This window comes from Plectropomus leopardus, chromosome 1 (assembly GCF_026936395.1).
Source record: "Plectropomus leopardus strain MGB_pleo_1.0 chromosome 1, ASM2693639v1, whole genome shotgun sequence".
In the NCBI taxonomy this organism is placed as follows: Eukaryota; Metazoa; Chordata; class Actinopteri; order Perciformes; family Serranidae; genus Plectropomus; species Plectropomus leopardus.
The window spans coordinates 20,021,658-20,035,250 of NC_142176.1; the positions used below are offsets into that span (position 1 = coordinate 20,021,658).

Genomic DNA, 13,593 nt, shown 5'->3' on the forward strand with positions numbered 1-13,593 from the left:
GGCCCAAGAATAAAATTTCACTCAAAATTCTCAAAACCTGTTTCTGAGCTGTTCCAGTATGTTCCCAGCACCTCCCTACTGGGAAAGCTGCTTCCAGACTGTGGGTGTATTTTTTTGTCTCTATTTTCTTTGAAACAATGGGCGGCTCTGTACCCATCTGTTTAATCCACCCCCACTTTCTTCTGCTGTAAAATAATATATTTAGATCATACTTGGGCCTATATAATGTTCTGATGTCAATTAGGCTACTGCTTGTGCATTTAAGCATCAAAGCGCTGCTCTGGACGTTTGTTTGAGCTCACCGGTTCACAACTTTCATGTCTCAGCGTTTTTACAGCTTTAATAATGGGTTTTGATTAAGTGTAGTGAGACTTCTGTGAGTTTGGTGTGTTGGCTCTTCTGTACGTTCATTAAAAGCAGCCCAAAACTCCACCTAATAACCACAAAAAAAAAAAAAATGATCCGGGTTATTGATCAAGAGCAGACCAAAGTTCACCAGCAGTAGACTTTTTTTCTGGCCAATCTTAGCCTTAGAGGCGGGGGATAGAAAGTGTGCAAGATGATACATATGTGCTTCAGTTCCTCTGAGGAGAAGCCGAAGTCAGCACAAGTGGGCTAGCAGTGGGAGAGAGTTTTTGAAAAGATGGTTTCAATTAAATCTCCGTCTCTGGTGCCGGTGTCCTGCGCGCAGGCTCTGCTCGCTGTGGGCTGCTTGACTGTCGCTCTCCTCGCCTTCCTGTTGGTTCGCCAGCTCGGCAAGCAGAGAAGACCCCCGGGCTTTCCTCCTGGTCCATCTCCCATCCCTGTGATAGGAAACATCATGTCTCTGGCCAACGAGCCGCACGTCTTCCTCAAGAAGCAGAGTGAAGTTCATGGACAGGTAAATGACTCGGACTCAGCCGTCAGCGCATTTTAAGACCGCAGTGCCTTCTTAACGGAGTGCGCTGCAAACTGTGCGGTGCATGACCTTATACAAGACGTTTCAGACTTTCATGAAACACACATGCACATGCACATGCACACACACACACACACACACACACGCACACGCGAGGAACCAGTTATGAAACGAACAAAAGAGACTCGCCCTAATGTTTGGCGGTCTGCAGCATTAGGGCTCCCAGAAATTTAATCCTCCTGCCAGAGAAAAATATATGAAGACACTTTTAGTGGCACATTGTGCTTTTCAAAGTTGAACATAATTTGAATGCAGATCTGGATATCTCTTTAAATTGAGGGGTAACCTTAAAAATGAGGTCTGTTTCATTCTTTTAATCTCCTGTTAGGCAGCAGTAATGTCATTTTCTGGTTCATAGAAAAACCAGTTTTGAGACGTGCCAGTACTAGCATGTTCAACATGCCTACAACTGTGGTATAAATCATTGCCATTAACTCTTTGAAATCTAAGCAAATTGGCTTGTTTTTTTTTAAAAAAAACATAAGGCATTGAGCAAAAAAAAGAAGAAATGACCGAACATCTGCAAGAAATTTGTAAAAAGTGCAAGACCTGAAAATTGTTTTTATTTATTTATTTCATTAAAACAATCAAAAATGGAAATTGCGTGCTAAAAGTGCTTAAGAATTAAAAAATAATTAGGCAACATAATTTTATACGTAATTATGATATTAGCAATAAATATAGTTTTTCTCTGGCGTTTTTCATTTCTCCTCTCCTTTTCTAAATCTACTAATTTGTGGAACATTTCTTAACAAGTTTCTGATTTCCTTTTTGAAATAAATTGCATCAATTTGTTCAAGGTACAAAGGTTTAAATACTTGTGAAAGGCGTCTAATAGCAGCACAAGAAAAGTGATGTTACTCCAGGTTTCAAAGGGTAAATATGTATGCAAAAAAACCTCACGTTGTTATGTGTACCGTTCAGATCTTCAGTCTTGACCTGGGAGGCATCTTGACGGTGGTATTAAATGGATATGACTCTGTCAGGGAATGCCTTTACCATCAGAGCGAGGTTTTCGCTGATCGTCCATCACTGCCTTTATTCAAGAAAATGACCAAAATGGGTGGTAAGATGATGCTATTACAAGATTGAAAAGCAATTTCTTGTGCAACAGTATCTTTATAATTAGCATGATAAATGATGAAACTCCTCTGTTTTCCAAAGGGCTCCTAAACTGTAAGTATGGCAAAGGCTGGATTGAACACCGTAAACTGGCTTGCAACTCTTTCCGGTACTTCGGCAGCGGCCAGAGACTGTTTGAGAGGAAGATCTCGGAGGAGTGCATGTTCTTTGTCGATGCCATCGATGAACACAAGGGAAAGCCCTTCAATCCCAAACACCTAGTGACCAACGCTGTGTCCAACATCACCAACCTGATCATCTTTGGACAGCGTTTTACCTACGACGACCGCAACTTCCAGCACATGATCGAGATATTCAGTGAGAACGTGGAGCTAGCAGTGAGCGGCTGGGCCCTCCTCTACAACGCCTTCCCCTGGATTGAGTATGTGCCCTTTGGAAAACACCAGAAGCTGTTCCGCAATGCCTCTGAAGTGTATGACTTCCTGCTGCAGGTGATAACGGGTTTTTCACAGGGCAGGGTGCCACACGCACCTCGCCATTATGTTGATGCCTATTTGGATGAGTTGGAGCAGAACGCGGGAGAACCCACCTCCTCTTTTTCCTATGAGAACCTCATCTATTCAGTGGGTGAGCTCATTATTGCTGGCACAGAGACTACAACCAACACCTTGCGCTGGGCCATGCTGTACATGGCTCTCTACCCCAACATACAAGGTCAGTCACAGCATCATTAATGTTTTTCACGTCTTATATGAAATTTGATGCACATCTGTTCTGCAAGAATAAATGCATGATGGTGTCTGCTTTTCCCTGCAAAGAGAGGGTGCACAAGGAGATTGACAGCATTCTGGCCACTGGGAGGGCACCCACTTTAGAGGATAAGCAGAAGATGCCGTTTGTGGAGGCCGTTCTGCACGAGGTCCTTCGCTTCTGCAACATTGTCCCGCTTGGTATTTTCCGTGCCACCTCCCAGGATGCAAAAGTCAACGGTTACACAATTCCCAAGGGCACCATGGTGATCACAAATCTCTACTCGGTGCACTTTGATGAGAAGTACTGGAACGATCCCGGGGTTTTCTCACCGCAGAGGTTCCTGGACAGCAAGGGCAACTTTGTGAGGCGTGAGGCTTTCTTGCCATTCTCCATGGGTTAGTGCCTTTATATTTAACATACTTTACAAAAGTAGTTGTAGCTATATTCATTAACAAAACATAAAAAAAACATTTTAAAGATCTTGAGAATTTCACTGACTAAAAATTCATATATTAGTGAAACTTGCAGGTAATTATAGTATGTCCCCAGAATCAGATGCTGCCAACCCCTAAACAAAAACAGAAAAACTCACCAACAAACATCAGTGTGTTATATACACTGAATACTATATACATTTTTAAAAAATTAAATCTACAAATTCCATTAAATCCATTAATGTAAAAATAAAGCTACATATATCATGTATAACAACAAGTTATTAGTATTATTATTATTATTATAAAACAAATGTCCTTGTTGTTGGGAGCAGAACAATAACATTTCAACATTTAATTTTTCCATATGGTCCATTTTGATCACAGTTTATTGACCTCATCAGTGATAGCAGCCATACAATCCTTAAAGGGGAACTTCACCCATTTTCAAATTTCCTACATATTATACCTCTGATCTAAGACAGTTAAAAAAAAGTCAGTAAAAATGGACAACTCCCTCCCAAATCCAAAAACTACTGTGCTAAAACTCAAATGTGTGATGTCATAGAGTATAAGGTCTGGAGCTGCTTTACAGACAATGAAAGGGAAAAGACGTTCTAAATGACACTGAGATCAGCCAGGGAAAATGTTCTGGGTATATGGGAACATTTTCTGTTTCAATATTGAGAACACGCAAAACAAAAAAACTCCCTTGAGTTTGAAAAAGAAAACAAATCAGTCTCCCTCCCATGCATTGTTTACGGAACAGCTTCAGACTTTATATTTGAAGACATCACAAATTTGAGACTTCTCTGGTTTCTGGCTTTGAGAGAGAGCAGCTGATGTTTAAAAATAATGATATGCACTTTGAAACCTGGGCAAATTGGTTTGATTTCTGTAAAGAAAAAATGGGGAGAATGAAAGCAACAAGTAACATAGCATGTTATATGGCCCAAAAATTAGCAAAAAAATGTAAAAGGTCACAGGAAAATTACCTGAAAAAAGTGGGAGGGAAATATATTTTATATTTTTTTTTCTGTAACATAATTTTAAATATAAAATTCTTATAATTATAAACACAGTCTAGAATTTTTTCCCCTTTTATAAAAAATAATTTCTAATAATTTTCCCCTCTCTTTAAAGCCAGCTTTTAGGTAATTTTCTTGTCACCCTTTACTAATTTCTTGCAATTTGTGGGACATTTCTTGCTAAGTTGGTCATGGCCTTTTTCCCCCCATGTTTTTGAAAGAAATTAAACCAATTTTCTCAGGTTTCAAGGAGTCTGAACACAGCACAAGAAAACTGATGTTGATCCAGGTTCCAAAGGGTTAAACCCTCCTTGGCCATGGAAATAACATATCGGAAATCTTAATTTGTGGGCGTTCCCCCTTAAATTCTGAACAAATGTATGTGTATAAATGAAATTATTAATAAGTGTGCTTCAGCTATAGCATTTGATTTTCACATGATGTTTTTCACAGATTTTGCAGAAGAGTATCCAGAATCCTCAGTTAAACCCTTTTCTTCACATCTGTCCCTCATGTTTCTGAGGACTTGAATTAACTAGCCAGGTGTTGTGCCTGTGTGTGTGTGTCAGACAGAGAGTCTAAATTAAAGAATTTCCTCTTTTTTTTAGGGAGGCGTTGCTGCCTGGGCGAGCAGCTGGCCAGGATGGAGATGTTCCTCTTTTTCACCACATTGCTGCAGAGGTTTCATCTTCAGTTCCCTCCAGGAACCGTCCCCACTGTCACTCCCAAACTGGGCATGACCTTACAGCCCAAACCTTACTCCATCTGTGCTGTCCGCAGGCAGCAGAAAAGTCCCTGCTCTGCAGACACTCCTTATAAGGAGTAGGCAAGCAAGAATTTATAACAGCTTGTTCATCTGTTCAAGCCAGGATTTTACTGTTTTGCACAGCAATGCAACCATATGATACATCACTCGTGATTGTGGCGTACAGGTTTGGTGTGTCACAGTTTTTCCAAAGGACTTCCAAGGACAAAAAAAAGCTCTCTACATATGGGCACGTGATTCAGTGAATTCAGTTAGCGAATTCTTTTACTGAGCAATATGCACGTTTGCACAATACTTTGAAGCAACAAGGTAGGCGTCATAGACTTGGTGCTGAAAGGACATTCTGGGAACACTCGGAAGCTATTGATTTGGTTCTCAGTAGCTCAGAGCTGCTCTGAGCCCAGAAAAAAAAAATGTCTATGAACCTCTGTGCAGTAGCAATGGGTTAGGTATATGTCAATGATTGATAGTAAGTACACCTATGATGGTTCATAGCCCTGCCTACTCAGGACAGCTTCAGGTCAGACAAATGACACCACTGATTTGTACGTGTGGGGCGAAATGGGGCTTTCCAAGAAGGTTCTGAACATTGTGTGTTGGAGCTTGACGTGGGCCAAGATTTACATCATCTGGACTGACTCTGACCCCGTCTCCAGGGATCTGTGGAAAATGTGTCTCTCAAAGGCAAATGCAGCCTTGGTGGATTTCTAGAAATTGACTATGCAACACTGATTTCTGCTAAATGGTGCTTATCAGTACTAACAAAGTACTGCATTTACATGTAAGGTTAACTTTTGCTTGTTCTTCTTTTTTTGCAATACTTGTTGTATGAGTTTTTTGTGTATTCATAAAGTCTTTCTTAAGATATTCAAAATTTGCCTTGTCATCTTTCAGCTACTGCTACATTGCTTGAGCCCAACTCTCACATGTACAAAGATGTCATATTTATTACTTATCCATATATTAAGACACTACATTTTCTCATTCAACCACTGCAGAATAATTTCAATAAGATACATCTGAAGTTAAGACAGTAAGTTTTGGCATCAAAAAATAAACTTTGTCATGGATAAAGGAAGCATTTGCACTGAAAATACAAAACAGACACCGATTTCTTTTATGTAATTTGATGTGTTTTTCAGAGACAGTCTTCTGATTTTTTCTGTCATGTCACTCTTGAACTGTAGTTTAAGAAAAGCCGTTCTCTCCTTAGTATGCAGGTTCTGTGTAAATCAAATCCCAGATCGAGCTGTTGTACTGGATGGACAGGCCTTGTTCAGAGCCGACTAGACACAAGACTGATACAAATTTAAAAAAGGCACTGCAGGAACTGTATGATGCCACCAGCAACAACATGCCTGAGCAACCAGATGGAATTCTTTATGTAGCTGATTTTAATAAAAGTCATCCTTCAACTCCAAAGATGTAGCAGGATCAAGGACAAATGCAATTTCATCTTTTAAACAAATCTACCTTCTACCTTCTTCTACCTTGTACCTTTTCTTTGCCCCCTCCCCTCAGACTTTTGCCTTTCACGCCAAAACTGTGATTGAAAACTTAATCAGAAAAAAGAGTGAAAAAACTGTCAGTATAAAAAAAAACTGACACCAGAAAAAAGTAAAAAAAAGAAAAAATGAAAAGAGCATCACTGAAAAACACATCAGTATGCAAAAACTGTTGTTTCCTTTTGTCAATATCAAATTTTATTTTCAATGCCAAAACTTACTGAAATGTTATAGCTCCATAGCCACAGCCTACTGATTCTATGTCCCAAGTCCTGGGACAGCAATATATTTATCTGTCATTGCATTTGGAAATGCATTAGGAAAGATTTCCATGCCCACTTGAGGGCAGACTAATAAGCTAGGAGCACACCAACAAAGACTAACCTTGAGTAGGCCAATGTGTTAACAAATGTTGGCCTGTTCACAACTTGAGCAGACACAGAAAACATCAGCATTGGTTTGGAGTCGTGCTTCAGGTGAAACAGGTAAATGAAAGATTGACATTCACTATCATTTTAGCTCAGTTTATCTCTGCACCTCAGGGGAATATCTGGCTCTTTAGCAGCTAAATGCTCAACTATGTTCATATGTAGTTGTCAACTTTGAACTTTGAATCCAAAGAGCACCTGTTTTTGAGACCTACACGGGTTTACTAGCACTCCTTGGCCAGACTTTTTTTATAAAACAGGTTTCTGCTTCAGATGCTGATTGGTGCAGTATGACCAAAGCAAAACAGACGCATTGTGGAAAGATGCTCCCTGAAAGATGCTGTGTGTTAGTGTGAAGGGGAATTGAAGTGAGGAGTTAATTGTTTGTGGTTTTGCCATCACAAGCAGTTTCACATGTAATGATCTGATCCATTTTAATGTTAAAGTTTTTAACCTAGCAGCTTTTAAAGGCTCTGCACACACACACTCACAGGTGTTTTCACTTACTGTTGCTGATTAGACCTCTGTGCTGTAGGGTGTCGTGCCCCTGTATACTGTTCCATCCTATCAAATGCTACCAAACTGTCATTCGAGCACAGTTTGTGCACACCCACAGTCTCGAGACAGCAGGAGTAATTAAACTTGTAAGAGTAAACACCTGTGTGGAGACCTGTGTGTTTAGAGCAGTGACACCCAACTTGAGGCCCTGAGGTGCCAAACCTTAACCAATTCACAAAAAATAATAAACAGATTCACATTGGGAATTTGAATTGTATAGTGTATTAAAAAACAATCAAAATGGAGTTTGTTTATAAAGAAAACAGTTCCAGGGGACCACTTCTGCAGAAAGACAAGAAGCCAGAGGCCAACTGACCCTTAAAAACCTGAGTGAATTTGCTGGATTTCTTTAAAAAAACAAAACAAACAAACAAACAAACAAAAAAAACATGGGAAGAAGAACAAGAGCAACTTCAGAAGAAAAAAACTGACCAAAAAATTGGCAAGAAAACTAGAAAAAAAGGAAAAAAGAAAAAGTAAGGAAAGTAAAAAAAAAAGGAATGAAAATGTGCTCAAAACTTATGATAATTCTGTGACATAAATTTAAATATGCAATTATCCAAATTGTAACTTTCTGATCTTGCTAATTGTTGTAAGTAAGTAACTAAATGTTGCGCAGTAAGCTCTTAACAGAAATGTTTCCTGATTGTTTGTGTTGTTGTTTACTGGCGCACAGTGAATTTGCTGTTTTTTCAACATTGCATTGTGTTATTAAAGTGCTAACTGGTTAACTGGCCTCATAGCAGTCTTCTGGTTTCCCTTTCTAAATGGCGATTACAGACGACCGTCTGCTGGCATGGGGGGCATTTCCTCTCATGCATGTGCAGAACATGAGTGCTGGTTGGTCATTGGTTTTTGTCTCTGCAGTCTGTTCATGTGCAACAGTCGGCTGTCGTTGCAGCTGGTTCTTGGATGCCAGTTTGGTGACTCAGGACCCTCAGGCTATTCTTTGTTTATTTGGGGGATGCTTGCACACAAAAAGAAGCCAGTGTTTTATATAGTATGTTGCCAGTTCACACAGACACAATAAAAATCAATGAGAACTTGTGATACTTTAGGGATGGTGTTTTATGACAGCTATAAATAACAACAAAAATCAGTTGCCCCCAGAATGTAGATAAGGGTGAATGGTTACATTAGACAAACGTATGTATATTGATGCTACATAAGGGTAACAACCATTCATAGATGTATTTATGGCACAATCATCAGAGGACACTGTGGTTTGAAAGACTGCACAGTGAGAGGCCAACAAACTCTTACAAGTTAATGAGCCACAACACGTCAGGTCAGGGGCTACCGAGGCTTTATGATCCAGCATGGGTTCATGTGAAAAAACAAAAACAACCAAAAAAAAAACTGACGAAAGAGTTGTCAGAATGTATATGGCTCTGACCTGAGTCCAACTCTGACTCTTGCCACCGTCACTGCCACTTTGAGCCGGGTGGAACATTTGACTCGAGGTGTTAGTCTTGCATGAACAGTACTGGAGCCCAGAGAGAGATTGTGCCAATCAGCGAATCACAGCCCACAAAACTACCGTCTGCAGGTACAGTTTGGCACTAGTTGGGTCGACTGAGAGGACAGTGATAGAGAGAGATCATGAAGAATACAAGAGTGGTTATGATACAGAACAGGGAGAAACCAGGTGAAAAATATCAAAACACCAAACCCCACAGTTCCACACCTGTAAATAGAAGTAGATAAAACTCTGAAAACACAAATGGTTATTACAGGATCTCAATGTACAATATGTCAGCTGCGTGTAGAAAACAGATGCATTCATTTGATTATTTAAAAAATATATATTTATATGCACATACTCTTTTGTACAGCGGCTAAACACTTGTTTGGTATTAAAATGTGCACACCTGTATCTATTTTTTTTGTCTTTAAATATTAATATCTTGATTTACACTGCTTACTTAACATTTTCTCCAGAGATTATGATTTAATAAGGTGATAAAGGAGCTATAGGCAACAATTCTGCCTTCCCTTTCATAAAACGTCTTTTTTCTAGTGGAATGCCAAGAGTTCTTAGAGACAAAAATAGAGAACTAGTAGTTTTTTTTAAACCTGCCTCGTGGCACGCCATAAACAAAAACAAAAGTAAAATGAACCCTGGATCCCTTCTTTACACACTGGCCGAGTTATGGGTTTGGCAAAAACAAAAAAAAAAGGGGGGGGAAAGAGTCGGGTGAGCATCCAATTTGTCTAAACATCTGTGTTTGCCTGCTGACTGAAACGCAGATGATAAGACATTGTACTGTTTGTTTAAAGACTGAACATTGGATTAAAAAAAAGAAATTACCTAATACGCTGTTACAGAACTGCAAAATTGTGTTGCTGCAGGAGAGACATTTGCAGTCTGCTGACAATCAAGATAAGCTTTTTCTCCAGTGAGGTCGTAAAAAGGTTATGCAAACAGTGTACGAACGGCCGAGAGGCGGCACAAACTGAATGCTCCTCTGTCGTAGAGGATTTCAATTGCTTGAATTTGTTTGTAGTAAAGTTGTTCATTGAGAGATATAAACTACTTCAGTCACCCAGATTTGTGTGTTTCATATTAATGACATAAATTCTTGCAAAATAATTATTCAACTTTTCCGTGAATCCTGAGTAACCTTTAAAAAAATACTTAAAATAAAGGAAAACGAAGAATCCATTCATTGAAACAGCACTCCTGATCTCAAAGTTAAAACACCAGAGGACATTTCACTGATTAGAAACCAGCCATTATTGAAAGGACACACAAACATACACACAAATTACATACTAAAATAATTAAAAATGTGCTCTCTTTCTCCCTACTCATTCTCTCTATCACATTCCCGCCAAAAAATATTCACACACTCAAAATGAAGCGAGGAGAGTTAAAGAAAAGTCGGGTGGTACACATGAGTAAAAGCATCAAACATGATGCAGATATAATGCTATTAATCAGTCAACATTTCAATAATGTCTCTGTGACTGAGTCTGATACAGTGTTTCGTGTCGCCAGCAAGGAGAGAACTACACAAACCGAGGCTCTGGGCCAATATGGACTCAGTAAAGGTTCAGACAGGCACATTTGATATATATATGTGTATATATAATTCAAAAATATACCTGACGTTGAGGCTGAAACAGTCTCAGTCTCTTGTCATTCCGTGTTTGAACTGTTCACTTTGGTAAAGGGTTTTAATCGATCGCTTCGTGATGTCGCCTCCTTCATTATTTTTTTCCTCTACCTTTTACATTTTTTTAAATAGACAGGAACTGTTTTGTACCTAAGGGAGGTGTAAGCGCTTTTGCATTCAAGGCAGCATCACAGCCAGGTCACCATGGAGGGCAAGGTTAATGGACCCCCGTCCGCACTCTTCTTCTGCACCTTTTTTAAAACCAAGTCTGGGTGCACTCGACTCTCCATGGGGTGAAAGTGCATAGGAGTTGGGCTCCCACCGTTGCAGCAAGGATCCGCTCACAGTAGTAAGGCCTTTTTGTTTCTCCAAAAACAATGTGACTGCTTAAGCATCTGAGTGTCTGCACAGTGAATCTTTCAATGTGTGTGTGTGTGTGTGTGTGTGTGTGTGTGTCAGAGAGAGAGAGGGAGCAAAGTGTGTATTATGTGCAACTGTCTGTTTTTCTAATGTCTGTTTACGTTGGAAAGGCAGGTGGTTGAGGGACTCGTGTCCTTGTACTGCCTCTCCTCTTTGTTTTCACGCGTCTCTGCTCTTTCCTTCGTCCTTCTGCTACTGACGCTCCTCTCCCTCCTCCTCCTCCTGGATGACCTGGATGTCATCCGACGGGGAGGTGGGCAGGCTGGCTGGCAGGCTGGGGAGGAGGCCGTCGGGCTGCTGCTGTTTGCCGAGCTCTTTGCTCTTCTCCTCCTCCTCGATGGTCTTCTTCCACACCTTGTGGTTCTCCGTCAGGTGCTGCATGATGCTGCAGAACAACCTGCGGCGTCTCTTCCTTCTTTCTGCAATGAACAAAACACAAAGAAACGTTTCAGGATATCTCGGTTGGCTAACTGCAATCTGGTTTTGCGGAGTAAACCCTGAGGAGCAGTTGGTCTCTTACTTGGTGCCAGCTCATCCTCAAGCTCATCATCCTCATCTTCATCCGAGTCCGAGTCCACCTGTCCCTCCTCGTTGTCTTCATCTGATCCCTCTTCATTAATCCAGTGGCCAGGAAGCAGGCCAGCAGCATCGTAGGAGTTACAAAGTGGTCCTACAATATGAGTGATGAAGGACTCCTGCAGCTTCGCCAGCTGTGGAGAGGAGCGGTCCATGAAGGGGCTGATGGGTAATCCCAACCTCGCCTCCTCATCACCCTACAGATTAAAAACAAAGACTGTTCAGGGACACAGATCGTAAGTGATGAACCTTCATACAATCACAAATGAGCAGACCACTATTAACCCTTTGAAACCTGGATCGACATCAGTTTTCTTGTGCTGCCTTCAAACGCTTTTCACAAGCTATTTAACCCTTTGATACCTGAGCAAATTGGTTTGATTTCTCTCTGAAATATGGGAAAAGGGCAATAAGCAACTTGCAAGAAATGCAAAGAAATGTGACAGGAAAATTACCAAATATATAGTTTTAAAAAGAGGGTAGAATTATTCAAAAATATCCAAAAAAAAGGCCACAGAACTATATTTACACTTCTAATAATTTTATAAATTGTTTAATTGTTTAATTGTTTTTTTATTTAAAAATATTAAAATATATAAAACAAATATATTTTATCTCATTTTCTTGTTTGTTTTTTATTTGTACTTTAAACATTTTTTAAAATGTACTTATTCATTTTTCCTATTTTCAGGTAATTTCATTTTAACCTTTTTACAAATTTCCTGTTTTTTTTTGGGGGGGGGGCATGTCTCTTTAAGTTCCCTGCTGCCTCCTCTTCCCCGTGTTTATTTATTTATTTTTTAACTTTAACTTATTTGCTCAAGTTTCAAAGGGTTAATGTTATACTTTCTTACTGATATTTCATTTTTATTTATTTCTTTAAATCATTTTTTAATTGTGTTGGTTTATTTATCATGCAAAAAGCTGCTTTTCCTGCACTGAACTCAACTGTCCTCTAATTTAAAAGGGGCTTTAATGTTTTTCCAATCGAGTTTGTATCGATTTAGAGGTTTATAAATGTCACCGATGTCATTGATCTTTTTTGTTGTCCCTTTTCCTTTCTCTTATGGTTTTCATCCCTCTTTTTCATGTTTGTTCTTGTTTATTGTATTTGTAGCCTCAATGTTTATTTCATGGTGGGGTTTGATATAAATACGTTATGTGTTCTCTCTGAAGGTTTTTCTGGTGGGAACAGAATTGCTTTGGTATAAAAAAAAACAATAGAACTTTTTTAAATGTGTTACTTTCTACCAAAGTAAAAAGAAGATAGACTGAAACTGTTTATTGAATACACTCTGCAGCATTAGTATGCAGTCTGTACCTGCTCATAAAACTCATTGACGATGCCTTCTGTCCACTTGAGGTGCAGGTCACGGACTTTGGCCGGCCCGTTGATATCTGCCAGCTTGATACACACTTGGCACACCAGCAGTCTGTCGTTCTCATTGGTCCAATCAATTCCTGGACTGTTCACATCATTCACCTGTTAACAAACAAAGACAGGTGACTTATTACAACAAGTGAAATCCTTTACTTCAGTAAAGTACTGATACCACTGAAAAAAACATCTGTTTCAAGTAAAGGTCCTGAATTAAAATTGTTACTTAAATAAAAGTGAGTAAGTATAATCAGGGACATTTACTTTAAGTATTAGAAGTAAAAGTACCCATCCAGAAACACTTAAAAAAAAACATTTAAAAGTTGATAAAATAAATTGGAAAATGTCTCAAATGTTTATAAAAAATAGTTGCCGATTAATTTTCCATCCAACAGCCAACAATCCAACAATTTGATTAATTGACTAAAAGTTTCAGCTGTACGTGTATTATCTGTTGGTTACTTTAATTCATAACAAATATTCTTTTTAAACTTTTGTTTTAATTTTTTTATGCAAAAATCATAATTTGTAAAGTATCTAGAAACCAAAGCTTTGGGATAAGCACAATGCAGTATAATATTTACTTC

The 13,593-nt window shown here is 39.2% G+C and overlaps 2 protein-coding genes across 3 annotated transcripts in view; one reads left to right on the forward strand and one right to left on the reverse strand.

The window, feature by feature from the left end:
- Positions 1-273: 273 nt before the first annotated feature.
- Positions 274-5,896, forward strand: cyp2r1 (cytochrome P450, family 2, subfamily R, polypeptide 1). The gene is made up of 5 exons (XM_042488870.2): positions 274-880; positions 1,883-2,024; positions 2,123-2,755; positions 2,860-3,189; positions 4,865-5,896. The coding sequence occupies exons 1-5, from the start codon at positions 644-646 to the stop codon at positions 5,080-5,082; spliced, it is 1,560 nt and encodes a 519-aa protein (XP_042344804.1). The 5' UTR covers positions 274-643; the 3' UTR covers positions 5,083-5,896.
- Positions 5,897-8,563: 2,667 nt separating this feature from the next.
- pde3b (phosphodiesterase 3B) overlaps positions 8,564-13,593 on the reverse strand; it is a 59,641-nt gene continuing 54,611 nt past the window's right edge. For both annotated transcript variants that reach the window (XM_042484438.2, XM_042484368.2), the window contains exons 14-16: positions 12,950-13,111; positions 11,573-11,825; positions 8,564-11,471 (exon numbers count right to left, since the gene is read on the reverse strand). In XM_042484438.2, coding sequence (XP_042340372.1) covers positions 11,245-11,471; positions 11,573-11,825; positions 12,950-13,111 — 642 coding nt within the window. In that variant the 3' untranslated portion in view covers positions 8,564-11,244. The remainder of the gene's footprint in view (positions 11,472-11,572; positions 11,826-12,949; positions 13,112-13,593) is intronic.